The sequence below is a fragment of the Cricetulus griseus genome, chromosome 3 (genome assembly GCF_003668045.3).
Source record: "Cricetulus griseus strain 17A/GY chromosome 3, alternate assembly CriGri-PICRH-1.0, whole genome shotgun sequence".
Lineage (NCBI taxonomy): Eukaryota > Metazoa > Chordata > Mammalia > Rodentia > Cricetidae > Cricetulus > Cricetulus griseus.
The window spans coordinates 102,422,175-102,445,069 of record NC_048596.1 but is presented as its reverse complement, the minus strand read 5'-3'; the positions used below and the strand labels follow the sequence as shown (position 1 = coordinate 102,445,069).

At 39.7% G+C, this 22,895-nt stretch overlaps 1 protein-coding gene across 2 annotated transcripts in view; it reads left to right on the top strand.

The window, feature by feature from the left end:
• Nucleotides 1-22,895, top strand: part of Nars2 (asparaginyl-tRNA synthetase 2, mitochondrial) — a 94,369-nt gene that overhangs the window by 27,263 nt on the left and 44,211 nt on the right. For both annotated transcript variants that reach the window (XM_027407671.2, XM_027407670.2), the window contains exon 6: nucleotides 11,153-11,247. In XM_027407671.2, the coding sequence (XP_027263472.1) occupies nucleotides 11,153-11,247 (95 nt within the window). The remainder of the gene's footprint in view (nucleotides 1-11,152; nucleotides 11,248-22,895) is intronic.

Genomic DNA, 22,895 nt, shown 5'->3' with positions numbered 1-22,895 from the left:
CAGATGTCCCTGCCTCTGGCTATGCTCTCTCACGTATCTATAATATAATAAACTTTCTCCTCTACCATTCCTAGGAGTAGTCGTGTCCTTTCCTTTTATTTTTTTTATTCACATTGTTTTTCCCTTTAAAAAAGAAAAGAAAAACCCTTCTTTTCTTTTCTTTAAATTAGAAACAAGCTTCTTTTACATGTCACTCTCAGTTCCCTCTCCCTCCCCTCCCCCCCTGCCCTCACCGACCCCCTATCCCAACCCCTTTCTGTGCCCCAGGGAGGGTGAAGTCTTCCATGGGGGAATCTTAAAAAATCTGTCATATCATTTGGAGCAGGGCCTAGACTCTCCCCAGTGTGTCTAGGCTGAGAGATTATCCCTGTATGTGGAGTAGGCTCCCAAAGTTCATTTGTGTACTAGGGGTAAATACTGATCCACTACCAGTGGCCCCATAGATTGTCCAGATCTCCAAACTGACTTCCTCCTTCAGGGGGTCTGGAACAGTTCTATGCTAGTTTCCCAGCTATCAGTCTGGGATCCATGAGCAACCCCTTGTTCAGGTCAGCTGTTTCTGTGGGTTTCTCCAGCCTGGTCTTGACCCCATTGCTCATCACTCCTCCCTCTCTGCAACTGGATTCCAGAGTTCAGCTCAGTGTTTAACTATGGGTGTCTGCTTTTGCTTCCATCAGCTACTGGATGAAGGCTCTAGGATGGCATATAAGGTAGTCCTCAATCTCATTATCGGAGAAGGGCATTCAAGGTAGCCTCTCAACTATTGCTTAGATTGTTAGTTGGTGTCAACCTTGTAGATCTCTAGACAGTTCCCTAGTGCCAGAATTCTCTTTAAACCTATAATGGCTCCCTCTATGATGGTATCTCTTTTCTTGTGCTCCTCTATTCTTCCCCTGACTAGATCTTCCTGTTCCCTCATGTCCTCCTCTCCCCTCCTCTTCTCCCCTTCTTTCTTTTAACTCCCTCTCCCCTCCCCCTATCCCATGGTCCCCATTAGCTTAGGAGATCTTATTCCTTTCTCCTTCTCTAGGGGACCGTATATGTCTCTCTTGGGGTCTTCTTTGTTTCCTAGCTTCTCTGGCGGTGTGGATTGTAGGCTGCTACTTCTTTGCTCTAGATCTAAAATCCATATATGAGTGAGTACATACCATCTTTGTGTTTTTGCCACTAGGTTACCTCACTCTGGATGGTTTCTTCTAGTTCCATCCATTTGTCTTCGAATTTCAAGATTACTTTGGTTTTTTTCCACTGAGTAGTACTCCATTATGTAAATGTACCACATTTTCTCCATCCATTCTTCAGTTGAGGGGCATCTAGGTTGCTTCCAGTTTCTGACTATTACAAATAATGCTGCTATGAACATGGTTGAACAGATGTCCTTGTTGTATGAATGTGCTTCTTTTGGGAAAAAACCCTTCTTTTCTTAATTCACTTTTTCAGCCTCACCATCTGATCTTCAGTATAACAGGACCTTGCTTTTATTTTTCTTGTTCTTTCTCAGATGCTCAGCAGGAAAGCCAGCAGTTTACAAACAGTTGGAACTCACAACTTCCTTTCCTGTACAGCAGATAGTTTCCAGGAGGAAACTTTTCTCAGGGCTGAGAATGGGTGTTCTGATTTCGTTTGTTTGTTTGTTTGGTTTGGTTTTTCGAGACAGGGTTTCTCTGGCTTTGGAGGCTGTCCTGGAACTAGCTCTTGTAGACCAGGCTGGTCTCGAACTCACAGAGATCCACCTGCCTCCGTCTCCCAAGTGCTGGGATTAAAGGCGTGCGCCACCAACGCCTGGCTCGAGAATGGGTGTTTTGTAATGCAAATAGACCCTCATTTTAAGGAAGATTATTTTTACTTTAGATGTTCAGTGTGTACCAAGATACTCATTTATAGCAATTGAAAAACATGGAAAGAAACTGGACATCCTGGGAATAGTTAGGTAGTAAAAGGTCTTGTTAATAACATGCCTAACAAAGTGAAATGCAGTTTATTGCTGCTCTTGTTTTCCTTGGGTTTCATTTTTATTTCTACAATGCACTCTGAGGACTTCTCAGAACAATTTCCTTAGCATTTCTAGCAGCCTATTTGAGACAGAGTGTGATAGGAAACTTTTATGTTCTCTGTTACCAAACTGCAAATCCTTGGAGACTGTATAGCAAAGTTTGTCCTTTTGTTTTATGCAATTGGAATTCTGTACTTTGGTACTGGGGAGATGGCTTGCTGTACAAACATAGGGATCTGAGTTCAGATCCTCAGCACCAGTGTAAAGGACTGAGTGTGCCAGTGTACCTACCTGTAACCCGAGTGTTAGAGAGTATGATCCTGAGGGCTTCCTAGACATCCTGCTAGCTAGCCAGTGAGCTCCGGGTACAGTGAGACACCCAGAAGTGTGGAAGTGAGGAAGACACATGCACAGGCACCTACACACAGAGACACATAAATACATCACACAGGTAGAGGTGAGAGAGAGTTCTATACTTTAGAATGTGTTTTAATACCATACCATACCTTCATCTCAGCTCTGTAGAAAAACAAACCATATAGGAACAACCTGGAATATCAGTACTAATAATTGTACTGGAGCCCAAGAACCTGGATTCCAGTACTGAGCTTACCCAAAACTGGATGTGTGCGGCAGACATTTGACCTAAAGACTTATTGTTCCCATTTTTAAGTGTTGGTGGCTAAGTCATATCTAGCTCAGGTCTTTTGATTATTATATCTGTATCATGAAATTTTAGCCTCTTCAGAAGTCCTCAGACATACTCGCACACACACACACCCCCTAGGGTATGGAGCAAACAGGTGAGTAGTATTTTTCCATTTCCTTCATGATCCTGAAATTAGATTGGAATAGGCATGGCAACAGGATGCAGTTTTGACTTTAGGCCTTTCAGGTTTCTGTGGCATGCTTCTTATTTACCCATTTTATTCTCAACTTTTCCATTCTGTTATTACAAGTAAACAGAAGTGGCAGTGAGGCAGCACAATAGAGGACAGGGAAGAAAGCGAAGGAAGTGAAATGGCATGTGAGCACTTGGGTGGCAGTTGAGGTTAAGTAAACTCTCTACCATGACTGTTCTTTTCCAGTGCTAGCTCATGGCTGCTTGCTCTCTCCTTGCTGCACAGTTTACATGGAGACAGCTGACTTGTGTGGGTTTTTCTTTCAATCCCTAGAGACTGAAACTACTCAGCTATATTTGTACTGCTGTGAGAACAGATAACTGGGAGGCAATTCAAAATATTTGTTTAATATTTTCTTGGAAATGCTTAAAGAAGCAGAGGGGTTTACACCTTGATAAAAAAAAAAAAAGGAAACACTGGTTCTACACATTTTTAAATGTTTGGTGATTATTGGTTTCCTATCTCTATGTACACTATTTTTTATCTTCTAGTGGTAGAATAACCTCGAAAAGTTTTTGTTTTCTGTTTTTTTCTTGTTGTATGTGATAAAGGCTAAGTTAAACAGAATTGCTCTAATTGCTTTTGTATGACCAGGATAGGTTGATTGGGTAGTAACATGAGTAGCATGGGAAGGACTAAGGTCTTGTTCAAATAAAGTCTTATATTGAGACTTAATCTATTAAATAGATTAAAAAGTAGTAGGTATTAATTAGGTGGCTTACGTCTGAATCAATTGGTTAATCATTCATATGAGTAGATGACTTTAGGAACCTGGAAGATTGTGGAGAAAGTTTCCTTTATGAAATAATTTTGAACTTGATAGAGAACTAATTGTTCCTAAAGATTGATATATGTGTGTGTGTGTGTGTGTGTGTGTGTGTGTGTGTGTGTGTGTCTGTCTGTCTGTCTGTCTGTATGTATGTATGTATGTATGTATGTATTATGTATTATGTATATTCTTTTGGAAACAATTTTATAATCCAGTAGGAAGGTCTTGAGGCATCTCCTATGACAGTGCCCACTTTGGGCTCCCTCCTGAAAGACCTGCTTGAGGCTCTTCCTGAGCCTGTCTCTCCTGAAATACACTCGTGGCTTGCCTGGTATCTTTGGTTTCTTGTTGTTCAGGTTTTTGTTTTTATCAGAGATTTCCATGTAAGAAAATATATCATGAATATTCCTCCCCACTAATGAAGTCCTTTCATTGTAGGATCCATGTTTTCAGGGATGTGTGTGTGTGTGTGTGTGTGTGTGTGTGTGTGTGTGTGTGTGTGTGTGTGTGTATGTATGTATGTATGTATGTATGTATTATGTATTATGTATATTCTTTTGGAAACAATTTTATAATCCAGTAGGAAGGTCTTGAGGCATCTCCTATGACAGTGCCCACTTTGGGCTCCCTCCTGAAAGACCTGCTTGAGGCTCTTCCTGAGCCTGTCTCTCCTGAAATACACTCGTGGCTTGCCTGGTATCTTTGGTTTCTTGTTGTTCAGGTTTTTGTTTTTATCAGAGATTTCCATGTAAGAAAATATATCATGAATATTCCTCCCCACTAATGAAGTCCTTTCATTGTAGGATCCATGTTTTCAGGGATGTGTGTGTGTGTGTGTGTGTGTGTGTGTGTGTGTATGCGCGCGCGCGTGTGCGCGCGCGCGCCGAGTGCCCACAGCATTCCTAGTTAGCTTATTCATTGACATGCTTGCATGCGTCTCCACTCCCCCACTTGCTGTGGATCAGATGTAAGTGCTCAGCTACTGTTACAGTGCTATTTCTTCTGCCATGCTCTTACCTAGGTCATGACATCTTAGCACAGCAACAAGACAAGTCTCTTGCAGTTCTGGCTATCTTAACAATCACTCTGTAGTCAAGATTGGCCTTACATTCCTATTTCTTAGCTTCCTTAGCTGGGGTTGTAGACATGAGCTACCATGCCCAGCCTGTTACAGTCTCAGGGGACTACCATCGTACACACAGTCCTTTGTTAACTAAAACATAATTGTGAGGTACATGGCTTAGTTGAAACAGCCGGTATGAAGCCTTTTCAGATTGTCGTCTTTTACTTGTAGAAGTGGGTTAAAGTTCGTCTCAGTCTCACCTGGGACTGATAGTTCATTTCTTTGAGCACTGAATAGTATTCCATCCTCTGAGTGTAGTGTACTGCAGTTTATTCACCTTCTGGAAAATGTCTTAGTTGCTTCCCAGTTTGGGCAGCTATGCATAATTCTGCTGTAAACATCCCTATACAATTTTCTTTTTAATATGGACGGAAGTTTTCAGCCCTTTTGGATAAATACAAAGGGACACAATCACTGATTCATGGTGAGAATGTTTGTTTTGTAAGAAACTGTGTTACAAAGTAACTGTGCCATTTTGCCTCCCCATTAATAGTAAATGAGAGCCTGTGTTTCCCATCTTTTCCAGCATCTGTGTTGTCAGTGTTCTGGATTTTGACCTTTGTCCTAGGTATGAGATGATCTTGATGGGCTTTTCAGAGTGCTTGGACAACATCCTCTGAGTCATTTTCTGTGGATTGCATGTCTCATCCACTCCCCACCCTGGGCTATTAAAATGAACAGCAGTATTTTCAGCAGTCTGTGGCCCAGAATTCTTTAGTATACCTGAAGAAGCAAGAGCCTGGGGAGAGGCATAAGTCCTTTGAGACAGCATACCACTGGATGATTCAATAAGGACTTCACTAGTATACAGACATGCTCACTCTCTAAAAATTCCACCTAAGGTTCTTGGCTTGTTTTTGTTTTTTAACATTTATTTATTTGTTATGTGTGTGCCTGTCCTTGTAGGAGTCAGATCTCTCCTTTCACCATGTGGAAGTGAGTGCTTTTTCAGCAAGTGCTTTTATATGCAGAGCCATCTCACTGTATCCCACTTTCTGTATTAAGTACATTTTGCTTGGTTGAGTTAGCCCATAAAATTTAAAAAATGTCGGTTCCTCAGGGACATTGTCTCTTTCTCACCACTGTATACAGCATTTAGCCTAGTACCCAGCACACTGTGTAATTAATGTTAGTTCAGTAGAAACATGAATTGAAGTGGGACATGGTGTGATGCAAAAGTCCCTATAATTGAGATGGTACACAAGTTTAGTTTTCAATGGAAAGAACGTGAAAGAAAATCTCCACGAGGAATACAGGGATTAAAGATGCCTAACAAAGTACAAAATTAAAACCAAGTATAAAATTCCTAAATAAAAATAGTATGAAGTGGGTTAGGAGATGACTCAGGCATTGAGAGCACTTTAAGCTCCTGCAGAGGACCCAGATTCAGTTCCAAGCACCATTATAATAGCTCACCATCCACCATCATCTATAACTCCAGTTCCAGGAGACTCAATCCCTTTAAGGCCACCAGGTGCATATACAGTACACATATATACATGCAGGCAAACTAGATAGACCTAGGGTAAACCAAAAACTACTGGTCTAAAAAAAAAAAAAAACCAAAGTAGCACTAAAATGACTCCTAATGACATTTTGCTATACTCATAGATCTATCAGTCCCTTCCTTGCTCAGCCATCAGCATCAGAGACGCTTCCTCCTGTAGCAGATGGGAACAAATACAAAGATCCTCAGCCAGAAAGTACACACAGAGAGTGTGTGACCTTGGAACAACCAGCCCTAAATGGGTTGTCTTCATCAAATCCCAGCTCAGGGAACCCTGAAGAAGAGGTGGTGGAAAGAGTATGTAAAAGCCAGAGGGGATAGAGGACAGCAAGAAAACAAGGCCTTTAAATCAACAGGAGCAAAGCTCATAGGAACTTAAAGATGACTGAAGCAGCATGTTATTAGGCCTCCATAGATCTATACCAGTTTTTGCATCATGTTATGGCCATGGTTCTCAAAATGTGGGTCACGACCCCTCTGGGGGTCAAATGGCTTTTTCACAGGGCCTAATTTTTACATTACGGCCCCTAACAGTAGCAAAATTACAGTTATGCAGTAGCAATGAAAAATAATTTTATAGTTGTGGGGTTACCACAACATGAGGAACAGTGTTAAAGGGTCGAAGCATTAGGGAGGTTGAGGACCACTATATTATGGCTTCCAGTTTAGTGTTTTTATGGGATTCCTAAGTGTGCAAATGAGTGGGTCTCTGTTTCTTTTGCTTTCTCTTGTGTTTTTTCCCTTCTGTTTGTTTTGTTCAATTCCAATGTTAGTTTTTGTTTTATTCTATTTTTTATTATTGTCTCTTAGAAATCTGTTTTTTAATGAGAGACAGAAAGGGAGTGGATTCAGGTGGGTGAGGAGGTGAGGATGGGTAGAGGGCAGGGAAACTAATCAGAATATATTACATTAGAAAAAATCCAGTTTCAATAAAAGGGAAAAATAAATATTTAGAAGATAGTTTGATAACATACACATTTAGTAAAACAACGGTAATGGGTTCCTTGCTTAGGCATGTGACCTCCGCAGCCGTGGGCTTTTGACTAGTTTTACAATACCAGGCATGAATTCCCCCTTTGGAACAGGCATCCAATCAGAAAGTACTTGATTGTTTCCAGTTCTAACGTATTGGGGGTGGGGGATACATATACATACCCCCAAATGGATCTGTGTGAAAATTTCCCCACAATGCGTATCCTAAGGTTGTTGCTTGTGTTTGTTTTGTTGAAGTGCTAATGGTCAAACCCAGGTCTTTGGACTTTAAATATGTATGTGTGTATGTTTGTATGTATTTTTTAACATGGGTGTGGGGCAAGGGAATGTGTCATGTTGTGTGTGTGGAAGTCGTAGGACAACTTGCATGACTTCATGCTTTCCTTTCACCATTTGCATTTCAAGTATAGAATTCATGTCATCAGGCTTGAAAGCAAGCACATCTACCCAGTGAGCCATCAGTATGGTCCTATATACATTCTTAACTTTAGCAAGTTCTATAGAATTAGCAGTAATTGTTTATACTGTGACAGCGTTTGTTTCTTTCTTTTCCTTTTTTATTTTATTCTATTTTTTGTTTTTTCAAGACAGGGTTTCTCTGTGTAGCCTTGGCTGTCCTGAAACTCCATCTGTAGACCAGGTTGGGCTTGAATTCACAGAGTTCCACCTGCCTCTGCCTCCTGAGTGCTGGGATTAAAGGCATGCAACACCATCACCCAGCTTTGGTTTCTGTTTCTTATGAAATAGGCTTCTATTGCTTTATAAGAAATTATAAGGTTAATGGCTTAAAACAAACTGTAGTATTTATCTTAAACTTCTATAGTCAGAAGTCCAGAGTGGCATGGCTGGGATGTGACAAGACTGAATTCAAGGTCTCAGTAGACTGGCTTTCATCTGGACCCTGTCTTCTGATGCTCCTTTTACTCATAGAATCAGTAACTTGCATTTGTTGTGTCCAGCCTCTGTATTCTTGGAGCTCTTGCCCAGGTTGCCCTAAGCTTCTAGAGACTGATCTCAGGCCTTTTCATGTGTCTCTGTCTGCAAGCAGCAGCAGCATGTCACATCCTCATCTTACAAATCTGAACCCTGGCTGGGTGTTGGTGGCACATGCCTTTAATCCCAGCACTGGGGAGGCAGAGGCAGGCGGATCTCTGTGAGCTCAAGACCAGCCTGGTCTACAAGAGCTAGTTCCAGGACAGCCTCCAAAGTCACAGAGAAACTCTCGAAAAACCAAAAAAAAAAAAAAAACAAAAAACAAACAAACAAATAAATAAATAAATAAATAAAAACAAAAAGACAAATCTGAACCCTGAAGCCAGCAGGTAAAGCTTCATCAGACTTGTAAAGTGCTCATGTGATTAGGTTTGATAAACTAGAGTTTAATAAACTCTGGATCTTTAAGCTTCTTGATACAGAACTTCAATTGAATTTATAAAATCAATTTACGTTAGTGACTGGATGGGTATTTGAAAATAGCAAGGATCTGGGAGTCATGGGGACGTGTCCTAGAGTTCTGCCTGCCACACTGAATTTTCACCTGTATGTGATATAACTTTTGGTTTTTCAGGACAGGATTTCTCCTTACCTTTGGAGCCTGTCCTGGAACTCGCTCTCTCTGTAGACCAGGCTGGCCTCAGACTCACAGAGATTCACCTGCCTCCACTCCTGAGTGCTGGGATTAAAGACGTGCACCACCACCACCACCAGGCCATATAACTTTTTTTAAATACAACATTCTTGTTTTTAGCAATCTGGTATTTGTCAAGTGTTCTTAGAATGCCTTCTTGTAACTTTATTTTTTAAATTTCTTAACCACTTTGAGAACTTCTTCACATATATCTTAGCCATTTAACCATACTTTTCTGTAAATCTACTTTCCTGTTAGGGAGATTATTTTCTTTCTTGTTTTCCAGGCAGGAGATACTTATATATTCTGCTCATTAATCACTTACTAATATTAAAGATTTATTTTTATTTTTCACTAATGTGTATGTGTGTAAATCTGTGTGAATATGTTATGTGTATACCTGGTGCACACAGAGGCCAAAAGAGGTCATTGGGACTCTGGAAGCTGAAGTTACAGATGGTTTTGAGCTGTCTGATGTCAGTTCTGGGAACCAAATCCAGGCCCTTTCTATCTTAACCACTCTAAGCCATCTCTTCACCGTTAGCATTTACTGATTTTATGTGCTGCAAATATATTTTTTCTTAATCCAACATTCCTCTGTTAGATTTGTCTTTGCTTTATTGAATACAATTCCTTAACTTTGATGTTCTCAGATTCATCTATCAGTATGTCAGTTACTAGTAATAGAGTTGTAAATTCATAACCCTGGGGCAGTGGTTTTTGTACTTGTGAGGGGTTTTTGTTTTGTTTTGTTTTGTTTTTTTAACACTCGAGGCCAGGCTTTGCTTTATTTGCCAGGTCTCCTAAACTCATGGGTACAAGCCATCCTCTTGCCCCAGTCTTGTGTAACACAAAAAATAAAAAACCCATAGACAGATAAATATTGGGCTTCAAACTGGGGGATAAGCAAAGCAGCCAAGCTCATAGATCGTACCTCTACCAAGCTGCAATTGCAGTCTTGTCTCCACAAATCCTCAGAGGCAAAAAGCTCTCAGTTCCTGTCTCATCCTGCCTTTTATTCTTTTCTCTGCCCAGCTATATCACTCCTGTCTCCACCACCCTAGTGCTGGGATTAAAGGTGTGTGATCCCAGGTGCTGGGATCACCTTTGTGTGAGTGTTTCTTTTAGGACTGGATCAATTTCATGTAGTCCATGTGGCCTTGAACTAACAGAGATCCGTCTACCTCTTAATCCTGAATCCTGTGATTAAAGGTGTGTGCCAACACTGCCTGGCTAACTAGTATGGCTGCTGGGATTAAAGGTGTGTATCACCTCTGTTTAACTTCTTTAGCTTGTGGTTGGCTTTGCTTTCTGAATCCTAGGCAAGCTTTCATAAATCATGAATAACATGTTACCACACCCTTGGGTAGCTGGAAACAGATTGTGCTACTGTACCTTGTAAATGATTACATGAGTTCATTTTCCATATATGTTTATGTAATTGACTGCCCAAAAATATAGCTGCTCATGTTGTAACCCCCAACCACAAAATTATTTTTGTTGCTAATTCATAACTGTAATTTCGCTATTGCTATGAATCATAATATAAATACCTGTTCTGTGTTTTCCTATGGTCTTAGGCAACCCCTGTGAAAGGGTCACCTGACAACCCCTCTAGGGAGCCACAACCCACAGGTTGAGAACCACTGTTCTATAGGCTACTCCCATAAGAAAATTAGGTCTTAATTGTGGTCAAAGTTAAAGAGGTCATGTGGAATTGCATTATTTAATGTTTTTAATTCCTAAAACATCTCTTGCCTTTGTTTACCCTTAATCAGAATTATTTTTTAGGGAAAAAATTCATGAAAAAGTGCTATGTCCTGCCGGGCAATGGTGGCACATGCCTTTAATCCCAGCACTCAGGAGGCAGAAGCAGGCAGATCTCTGTGAGTTCAAGGCCAGCCTGGTCTACAGAGTGAGTTCCAGGATAGCTAGGGCTATTACACAGAGAAACCCCTGTATTGAAAAACAAAATAATAATAATAATAATAATAATAATAATAATAATAATGCTATGTCCTATGGTTATTGTGTTTTGAAATTACATGGTAAACTCCTTTGCTGTTAGAATGCTACAGAGGTATGCTGTGTTTTAGATATATGCAATCTTTTTAGTGAGAAGGAATAGTCCTTATGTAGGCTCAATTGCAATATTGTTTTAGCTATGGATCATGTGTAGTTATAAAAAGCAAGCAAGATGCATAATAGCTTTTCATGGCTTGTGTTTTTTATTTGCAGCCTTCAAGCAAAATAAAGGTACCCGAGGAAAATTTCTTCAATGTTCCTGCTTTCTTAACTGTCTCAGGACAACTTCACCTAGAAGTGATGTCAGGGTACAGATTTTATTTTTTTTCTTGTGTATGCTGACTGTGATTTGGGGCCAAAGGAAAGAGTGTGCTCAAACCCAAAAGCTGAAGTTACTCTATCATTAGTGTACCAAAGGTAGATTTAATGGACAATTGGAAAAATGTCCAAGTGAGATGCTAGAGAGATGGCTCAGTGGTTAAGAATATTTGTTACTCTTTTGTTTTGTTTTGGTTTGGTTTGGTTTGAGACAGGGTTTCTCTGTGTAGCTCTGGAGACCAGGCTGGCCTCGAACTCACAGAGATCTACCTGCCTCTGCCTCCCAAGTGCTGGGATTAAAGGCGTGCGCCACCAACGCCCGGCTTATTTATTACTCTTGAAGAGGTCCTGGGTTTAGATTCCAGCATCCACATGGTGGCTCACAACTGTGTGTAAGTTGAGTTCCAGGGGATCTGACATCCTCTTCTGACCTCTAATGGTACCAAACGTGCACATAGTACATATACACATATGCAGGCAAAACACTCATACATATAAAATAAATAATCTAAGAAGAAAAGAAAAAGGAAATGTCCAAATGTTTTCCAAGTAAAATCACATGCTTCTAGACTTCTGTTTTTAGTAAAAAGTGTAACAGTAAAATGTGAAGTTGTAATTTCTCCTATTCCTAGTTATTCTTGCTTAAATCCTAATCATGCAACCAAAATTCCAAAGTAATTGGCCATATATATGGAAGTACCTGCTCACAGTTTATGCCTGAGCCAGATACTAGCTCATTTCACTTGGGGGAAAAAGTAGGTAGGGCAGTGGTAGCACACGCCTTTAATCCCAGAACTCAGGAGGCAGAGGCAGGAGGATCTCCATCAGTTTGAGGCCATTCTGGTCTACAGAGCAAGTTCCAAGACAGGCTCCAAAGCTACACAGAGGAACCCTGTCTCAAAAATCAAAACAAAAAAGTAGGAAACATCTTTTGCTCAGTAATTGGTTTGTGTGTGTGTGTGTGTGTGTGTGTGTGTGTGTGTGTGTGTGTGTGTTTGTGTGTTTGCATGCTCGAGAGCCAGTGCATGCATGTGTGTGCATTCCTGTGTGTCTGTTTCCAGAAGAGGGCATTGGAACCCATGGAACTTGATTTGTGATCTTCCAGCTGGGAAGTGAACTTAGGTGCCCTGTAAGAGCAGCAAGCACTCTTACCCACTGAGCCCTCTCTCCAAACCACCAGCAGTTGATTTTTAAAAAGAAAATGAACACGGCACTGTGAATCCACTAGCAAGTCTTCTAAGTTAAATTGAGTATATTTCTACCTCTGTCAGACCTTTGGAAAGTCTGTGTATGCCTTACTTCCTTTTCTTTCTTTCTTTCTTTTTCCTTTTTTTTTCTTTTTTGGTTTTTTGAGACAGGGTTTCTCTGTGTAGCTTTGGAGCCTATCCTGGCACTCACTCTGGAGACCAGGCTGTCCTGGAACTCACAGAGATCCGCCTGCCTCTGCCTCCCGAGTGTTGGGATTAAAGGCGTGTACCACCAACACCCAGTCATACTTCCTTTTTAAGAAAAGATTAGACAATAGACTCTTTAGACTTCTTCCTTAGTCTCCTGTTCTATAACTAATTTCTTTGTTTTTGGTTTTTCAAGACCAAGTTTCTTTTTTATCTTTTGAGAGTACTGGAACTGACTGTGTAGTATAGGCTGGCCTTGAATTTAGAGATCCACCTGCCTCTGCTCCCAAGTGCTGGGATTAAAGGCATGTGCCACCACCTCACGGCCATAGATAATCTTAACAACTGGCCAATTAAGAATTCTATATTAATTATAATCTGCTTGATGTCCTACAGACCAATAAACCCTAACTTCTGGTATTATTTCTTATAACTGAAAGAAATTATTTGCTATTATAGAGGACAAAATGTACAAATTGGTATGTAACTCCATAATGTAGGATACTTCTTTCACAGTAAAGAAATAATAAAGCAAGAGCATTCTCTTCAGTGATAACCTTTGCACTGGTCTTTATTCCCATATTGCATTGAAAAGACATTACTTTTTTTTACCTTTTACCCTATATCCAAGGTATAGATAAACCTTATAAATAACCTTCCAGAGGCCTCACCAGGGGTATCACATATCCTCAGAAAGGATATGTGATAGGTAGGGTTTTAGTTGGAGGTGGTAGGGGAGGAGGGGAGGGAGAGGGAACTAGGATTGTCATATAAAACAATCTTGTTTCTAATTCAAATAAGAAATAATAATAATAAATAAAAATAATAAATAAATAAATAACCTTCCAGGCTAGGCACATGCCTGTAACCCCAGCATTTAGAAGGTGGAGAAAGGACCAATAGTTCAAGATCAGTCTTACCTATAGAGCAAGTTTGAGGCCTCAAAACAAACCAAACGGTACTAGTTTCTTTAACCTATACTGGTGGAGACAAGCTATCTTCTCCTCAAGGATCATGTATGGGATGTGTTTACCAAACATTTGTTTCTGTATTATAAGACCACTGATGTAGTAAACATGCCTCTTCCTCAGTACTGTGATCTATAAAATACACTATACTATGAAACTTGATGAAGGAATATTGGGTTTTAAATTTATGTGTGTCTAATAATGTCATGCAAATGTTCCTAGTTAAATATGCATAGTTCTTGAACTATTAATGCATAGTAAATTATGTTTCATGATTTACTATAATAAGAAATTTTAGTATTCTTTCTCTTAGCTTTGTTTTTTGCTTAATTTTATTTCAAAGACTGGCTATAAAAGGCATAAAATAGTTAAATTTAGAAGGCTAGCATTTTCCAAAGAACCTCTGTGAGTCTAATGGGTTTATGACTGTGTTCTCAAGGTTTTTCACTTTATTTTCTGGAGGTATAGACAAGTTACAAGTGTGCTGCCATTTCTGCCTACCCCTTTGCCATTACCCCAGATCTTCCATTACTGTAATGCATTTGTCAAAATGAAGAACACAATGTTAGTGAATAACTGTTAAACAGAGTCAGGCTTTATTTGGATTTTACTAGTTTTTCTATTAATATCTTCTTTTTCCAGGATTCAGTTCAAGATATCTGAAATGCAGTTGTCTTGTTCCCAAGTCTCGGCTGTTTCCCAGTTTTTGTTTGTGTGACCTGTAGAATGTAAACCTAATCTCAGTTGTCCGATGTTTTTCTCCAGATTAGACATGATTCCTACAGGTTTTTTGAAAAGAATAGCACAGAAGTGAAGTGCTATTTTCATTACATCATCCTAGGGAGTACATGCCATCTGTGTGGTGGTGTTGAATGCACTGTTAGATACAGCGGTGGTTGTCAGATGTCTCCACTGAAAATGGACTGTGTTCCCCTTTCTCTGCTTTCTCAACTTTTTAATGTTGAGCCATATTCTATTGTTCATATATAATAGTGTTTATCTGTTTCTACCCACTGAAGGACATCTTTTTATTGTTTCCAAGACTGGCACTTTTCCCAGGCTTACTGCCCTCATTCACATGCTTAAAATGCATGTTTTGAATGTCAGTTTTTACATTTTTATTATTACATATGTGTGTGCATGATAGAGGAGTAAAGGTCAGAGTGCCACTTTATGCAGTCATTTCTCTCCACCCAATTTTTTTGAACAATTAATACATAGTACATTATGTTTCATGATTTATTCTAATAAGAAATTTTTAGTATTCTTCCTCTTAGCTTTGTATTTTGCTTAATTTTATTTAAAATGATTGTCCTAAGCACAAGAGCAGATATCAAGGGAATTTCATCTTGCCTGGGTTGAATTTAATTTTGAGGAAATGTTATCTCAGTGTTTACATGAAGATACACCTTAAAATGGCATCTGTATTTAATGGTTATGACTTTTATATTTGATATAATGCTTTGCTTTTGTATTTTTGTTTTTTAAGACAGGGTTTCTCTGTATTGCTTTGGAGGTTGTCCTGGAACTCACTCTGTAGACTAGGTTGGACTCGAACTCACAGAGATCCGCCTACCTCTGCCCCCCCCACCCAGTGCTGGGATTAAAGGCCTGTGCCACCAACACCCAGCTTAATTTTCCAGTTAATTTTCTCCCCATTATTATAGAGCCTTTATAGTATATAATCTTTAGATTGCTGTGTGTGTTTTTTCCATTTAGCTGTGGAATAGCTATGTTGTGATGGATATATTATTGAATGAATTATGTTTAGCCAAATCATTGAAATGTAGAAAACTGTGTAGCTTCTCTGTTCTATTCCTTTATCAACTTCCAGATACTTTGAGTCTATTATTAAACTTAATATGTGTGGTGATATATTTTTTTATGATCTGGTAAAGCCACTGAAGATCAGATTGCAAAGCTAGCCAGAGCCATAGAACCTGGGCAGGGGTGCACACACACCTTTAACACCAGGACTCTGGAGACAGAGGCAGATGAATCTCTGTGAGTTCAAGGCCACCCAGGGATACATGAGAGTGAATCAATCTAAGAAGAGAAACAGAGCTTACACCTTTAATCACAGTACTAGAGAGGTATATAAGATAGGACCAGGGCATTCAGTATTCAGTCTTGGGCAATTAGTCCCCAGCCACATTGAGATCAGGATCGCCCCAGCCCTGGTAGAGATAAAAGCTCTTTGATAGCTTGTCTGCTTTGCTTCTCTGATCTTCAGCTTGAACCCGAATATCTGTCCCTGGATTTTATTATTTGTGCTACACATACTAATTTATGACTTTGTGTTCTGTCTGTTTATAGGAGAATTGCCAGGATAGTGAAGGCTAGGGTAGGCTAAACAAGTAGTTGAAGATTCTGAATATATTTAACATAGGGAAGACAGGACAGGTGATTTTATAGGTATGAAAAATCTGTTTCATGGACTTCTAAAAGATCACTGTGTTCAGATAAATATATATATATATATATATATATATATATATATATATATATAGCTTTATTGTCATAATTCAACATACAAAACTTATATCTTTGTGCCAGGGAAATGGCACAGTCAATAAAGTATTTGTACCTAGTGGTGGTGGTGCACACCTTTAATCCCAGCATTTGGGTGGCAGAGACAGGTGGATCCCTGTGAATTCAAGGCAGCCTGGTCTACTGAGTGGGTTCTAGGACAGCCTCCAAAGCTACAGTGAAACACTGTCTCAGGAAAAAAAAAAATTATTTGCCATGCAAGCACAAAGACACAAGTTCAATTCCCAAAATGTATGTGTGTGTGTGTGTGTGTGTGTGTGTGTGTGTGTGTGTGTGTGTGCGCGTGCGCGCGCGCGCAAGCAAGCAAGCAAGGGGTAGTGGTGCATGATTGTAATTCTTGCACTAGTCTGGCAAAGACAAGTAGATCTTGGGGCTCGTTAGCTACCTCCTTGGTGAGCTCTGGGTTAGGGAGAGATCATCTCAAGAAAACAGGATGGTTGGCACTTAAGGAATGACACCTATGGTTGACTTCTGGCCTCTGTACACACACACACACACACATACACACACACACACACACACACACACACACACACACACACACACACACACACACACACCTCAAGTCCATCCTTTGAGGACCAATAGACATAAAACATACTGTTCGTGAAATACAAGCCTGTTGGTGCTGTCTAGAAGCTGCTGCTGGTCAGCTAACTAGGGAGACATCAAATTAATACTTAGTGATTAGGCCAGTATTGGACAGTGATTAGATTTATAAAAAGCAAAGCAAATATTGTTACTTCTTTCAATTATTGTATAATCTTGTCCAAAGTGCTCAGTAACTTTAATTATTTTTTTTTAGGAGAAAGAAAATCTGTGTGTGTTGTGTGCTTGATGAATTTAAGTTAGATTGGGAACAGAGTTTTTGTTATTTTGAAATTTTTTTCTTCACTAGTTTTCCTCTGAAAATAAAATGCATTATCCATTTATTCACCAATGGTTTTAATATTCACCTAAATGGTAGGTAACGTTGGACATGAAGGAGGATATGGAGATAGTTCCTAAGATAATGTTATCCCTGCCAAAAGCACTGGCCCTGTCAATCAAATAAATGGTCCTATTAGCTGAAGTAAATGCAATCAGAGAGAGTTAAAATGGAATTCTGTCTTCTTTACATAGTTATGTCATAAGGTCATAATGTCTGACCTCCCATGCCCGCCCACTGACTCCCCATCCCATCCCCCTTCTACTCCCCATGGGGGAATCATCAAAGTCTGTCACATCATTTGGGATAGAGTTAGGACTCCCCTGTCCTAACTGCATTTTTACCTTGAGATATTTTAAAGGATAATGGTTTTATTGGAAGTTAGCTATATTGTAAATCAAAGCACATCTATAGTTAGGGTGATTGCTAATTCATTTAATTCATTCTCTCTCTCTCTCTCTCTCTCTCTCTCTCTCTCTCTCTTTCTCTCTCTCTCTCTCTCTCATTTTATTTGTGGATGTTTTGCCTGCGTTTTATGCCAGTGTACCACATGTTTGCAGTACCCTCAGAGGTTAGAAGAGGACAGTGGATCCCCTGGACCTGGAGTTACAGACAACTGTCAGCCACCATGTAGGTGCTGGGAAGCAAACCCAGGTCCTCTGAAAAAGCTGCCCATGCTCTTAAACCCAGAGCCATCTCCAGCTCCCGCCCTTGTATGTGGTGATGGATGCACAATTATCTTTCAAGTAGATCATGAGTTTCAGTTCATCTTAGATAGAGTTTCTTTACCTCATTGAACATTTACAGCCATAACTTTTAAGAAATTTAGGAAATTTCAACCACTCTTTCTTGAGATAAGCTCTTAACCTTATCTTTTTGGGTTTTTGGACAGGGTTTCTCTGTATTGCTTTGGAGCCTGTCCTGGAACTAGCTCTGTAGACCAGGCTGGCCTCAAACTCATAGAGATCTGCCTGCTTCTGCCTCCCAAGTGCTGGGATTAAAGGCGAGCACCACCAATGCCCAACTTTTAACTTTTTTAACTAAAATAATGTCTTTTTTAACTAAAATAATAATAGTGAGACAAAGTGATATACACAAGTGTGATCAGAGGACAGCTGTGTAGATTTGGTTCTCTCCTACCTTTGTATTGGTTCCAGGGATTGAATCAGGTCACCAGGCTTTGGTGCCAGAGCTTATACTGACCAAAGCAACCCCCTGGCACCCCCTGCCTGCCTCTGCTAACCCCCCATGAAATTCCACATCATAATATCCCACAGATTTGTTCACATGGCAGCCAGAAACCAGAGATGGACAGGGAAGGGTCCAGGACAAGAAAAACTTCTAGAGGATCCCTGCTCTGAACCCTGTTACTTCCAGCCCAACCTTACCTTAATTTCTACCACTTCTCAAGAATGTCATTAGAGCCGGGCAGTGGTGGTGCATGCCTGTAGTCCCAGCACTCAGGAGGCAGAGGCAGGCAGATCTCTGTGAGTCCAAAACCAGCCTGGTCTACAAGAGCTAGTTCCAGAACAGCCTCTAAAGCCACAGAGAAACCCTGTCTCAAAAAAAAAAATGTCATTAGATAAATTATGAATTTGTCTAGGGATTGATCTACTGATTAGGTCATAGTCCTTCAGAGCTAATCACACCTCAGGGATTGGGTCAGCCCTTCAACCCATGATCCTTTGCAGGGGGTGTTATACATCATATCTATCTTAGTTACTTTTCTGTTGCTGGGAAGAGACACCATGACTAAGGCAACTTATAAAAAGGAAATTTAATGAGGGCTTGCAGTTTCAGAGGAACATGACAGTAGCTGGGCAGTTTTGGTGCCGGATCAGTAGCTGAGAGCTTACATGATAGAACTACCACAAAGCAAAGAGTTCTAACTGGAAATGGCCTGGGATTTTGAAACCTCAAACACACCCTCAGGATACACTTCCTTCAAGAAGACCATACCTCATAATCCTTCCCAAACAGTTCCACCAGTTGAGGACAAAGCATTCAATATATGAGCCTATAAGAGCCATTCTCATTCAGACCACCACACTATCTAAATAATGACAATAGAATTTTGTATCTCTTTGACAAATACTTAGACCTCTATGATAAAGTTATGCTTAGCTTCATGAAAATCTTCCAGATAATTTCTGAAGTCATGAACATTCTTTGGGCATTCCCAGCAGCAATGGATGAGAGCTTCACTTTAGGTCTCTACATCTTAGGGAAAACAAAATGTTTTCAGTGGTTAAAATTTAAGCAGTTCTAGTGAGTCAGTGTGATATCTTCTTGTAGTTTTAATTTGAATATCTATTGTGATTAATGTTATTTAGTTTTTCTTCATTTTTTTGGCCATTTGTATTCCTTAATTTACAAACTTTTTCAGTTCTTTTTCCTGTTTTGATTAGTTTGTTGTTTTATTCTTGAATTGTGAGAGCTCTTTGCATGCTCTGTATTTCTCAGCTACAAATACTATTTTCCCCAGTTTGCCTGTATTTTATAATTTTAAGGTGGTATATTTTGATGGCCAAGACTGGTTTATTGTTATATATTCAATTTTTGCCTGAAGTGATTCATGTGTTTGGATTTCTATCCAAAAGATTACAAAGATTGAATTAGAGACATGACTCAGTGGATAAAGTGCTTACTACACAAACCTAAGTTCAAATACATGTTTGTAAAAGACAGCCAGCCAGAGTAGTGCAGGCATCCATAATCCCAAGAAGATAGGAGTGCTAACAAGAGAAATCCCTAGAAACCCAGCTAGCCAGGTGTACACAATGCCAGCAGTGAACAACAAAGAAAGATCCAGCCTGTCTCAAACAAGAACTGACCTCCACCTGTGCACCGTGGGGTGTGGGGTGTGTGTGTGTGTGTGTGTGTGTGTGTGTGTGTGTGTGTGTGTGTGTGTGTGTGTACACCACACACGCACACGGATATATTTTTATTATAAAGATTTTTCTCCCAAATTTTTAAAAAGACCTTTATAATTCCACATTGTGCTTTTACAATATGATCTTCCCTGCTTGTCTATAAGCTCCCTTTGACAGTAAAGGCGAGGTATGATTTATTTTTGTGTGTTTCATAGTAAACAGTAAACAGATAAATATTTGTTGGGTGAAGAAACAGCTCAATATGATTTCATCATAGATGATGGTGGTTATTCAGTACCAATGCGCTCGACAGTGTTCTGCATGTCTTGGCTGCTGTGATTTGTAGGCTTGATTGCTTCTGTGCCCTTGGCTTAGCTCATCGGTGTTTTCTGGTTGGAAGAAAAATAATTAGCTAAAATCTTGGGAAATCTATACCATAAAATACACTTAAAAACTTAGGCAGTGGTGGAGCATGCCTTTAATCCCAGCACTCAAGAGGCAGAGGCAATCGAATATCTGTGAGTTCAAGACCAGCCTGGTCTGCAGAGGGAGTTCCAGGACAGCTGGGTCTACACAGAGAAACCCTGTCTTGGGTGGGGGCAGCCTTGGAATATAAGATCAGAGAGATAGCTAGGCAGTTAGAGTGTGTACTGCTCATAAAAAGGACCCAGTTTTGATTCCCAGCATCCTTGTCAGGTGGCTCATAACTCCTGTGACTCCAACTCTAAGGGGATCCAATACTGCTGGCCTCTGCAGACACTAACTCTCATGTGCACATACCCACACACGGGCACACACATGCAAAATTAAAAAATAAAAATTGCCATGTGGTGGTGGTGCACTCCTTTAATCCCAGCACTTGGGAGGCAGAGGCAGGTGAATCTCTGTAAGTTTGAGACCAGCCTGGTCTACAGAGCAAGTACCAGGACAGCCAAGGCCACACAGAAACCCTGTCTTGAAAAACTAAATAAATAGATAAATAAATAATTTCATTTTAAAAGCTTGGAATACTATTCTGTTGATCTACTGAAATATTTTAAACATACCTGATAAATAAAAATGGATTTTTTTATGTATCATTTTCACATAATAAGTGTGAATTTCTATTTGTGTTAATTTAAAACTTTTGGTGTGTTCTTTTAAAAGTCAAAACATGTTTTTTTTTTCTGTACACTCTACATGAACCACTAAAATCATTGTGTTTGTGTATCTTATTTAACTGAATCCTACCCAGACAGACTTAAGGAGCGACTGGGGCAGATCGAGTATCTAAACAACTTTATAAAAACTGCCCACCAGCATTCTGAAGTAGCTAGTCTCTTTTATGTGACCAGCAATGGTGAGAGGGAATAAAAGAAGCACTGGTAATCATTCCAGGTTAGTTGACATGAAACAGGTTCTGGCCAAATCAAGATTTATGGTCATCCTAAAGCTGGTAACTATGAATGCATTAAATATCTGTCTTCACTAGTATTATATTTGTTTTAAGGGAATTATGTCATAGACTGCCTGATGGGTACTAGTAGAAATGTAAGAAATGTTGTGGGAAGTATTAGTAAGTTTTCTTTACTAAAATAAAATAAAGGGTACTGCAGCTAGAGAGATGGTGCAGTGTCTAAGAGCATTTGCTATTCTTGTAGAGGATTCCAGTTTGTTTCCCAGGACCCACATGGCAACTCTGTAACTCCAGTTCCAGAGGGTTCCAATGCCTTCTGACTTCTGGGCACCAGATCCAATGTGATGCCCATTCATGCAAATATAAGAAGTCTTTAAGAACAGAGCAATGAGAGGCTTCATCTTTGCTCCTTTAAAAAATAAAATGCTAGTGAAGAAACTTGTTTTTTTCTTCTATCTCATGAACAAAAGTAAATAACAAATAAGTTTGCTCAGATATTGGTTAATTTTATTTTCATTTCTCTTGACATTGCCACCTACCATATCTCCCATGATATATTGTATCCTGAAAAAAACAAAAGAAAGAAAAAACACAACATTGTACCATTTGAAACAGGTGGATAGAATACATAAGCAGATGTGGACTTAAATAAATCTCTATAATTTGGAGTACATGAAAAACCCCAGCAAGCCTTATTTCACATTTAAAAGGCAGGTTTAGCACATGAGTTATGAAAGAAATGCTTTTGTTGTTCTTGAGAATTCCTTTATTGAGACTGGATTTTATTTCTGGAACATTTTGTTTGTTTGCTTGTTTTTGTTTGTTTGTTTGGTTTGGTTTTTGTTTTGTTTTGTTTCTGAGACAGGGTTTCTCTGTGAAACAGTCCTTGCTGTCCTGGAACTCACTCTGTAGACCAGGCTGGCCTTGAACTCACAGAGATCAATCCTCATGCTTGCACAACAGTAAGCCATCTCCCCAGCCATGTCTTACACTTTCTTGTGTCCTAAAATGGAAGAGAAAGATGTCCTGATAAACTGTCAGAACCACAAGGAGGGATTTGGGGTAAAGAAAAAGTGCAAATGTGAGGAGCGGGGAATGGCCATCTTAGAGATGACAGATTAGTGCTAGTGGAGGAAAGGCAAGTCAGAAACAGCTGTAGATGGTGACTTAACGTTAAATGTTATCTTCTGATGCTTCTGAGAACAACTATTTCAGAAAGGAGGAATTTTGAGCAATTAGCTTACCGTCTTACTCTCCTGCCATCATCCCATCTCAATGCCATTTCAATATTCTCTTGAAGGAGATTAGCATATTTCATAGAAAGTTATTTTGTTCATTTGACAGATAACCAGCAACTGAGGGATACCATGATGAGCAACAATTAAGAGTAAAAACTATTAAGTATAAAAACAAAAGATGGGGGGAACTGGAAAGATAGCTTAACAGCTAAGAACACTTGCTGCTCTTCCAGAGGACCCACATTCAATCCCAGCACCTGCACCTACTCAGTAGCAGTCTCGGGGAATTCA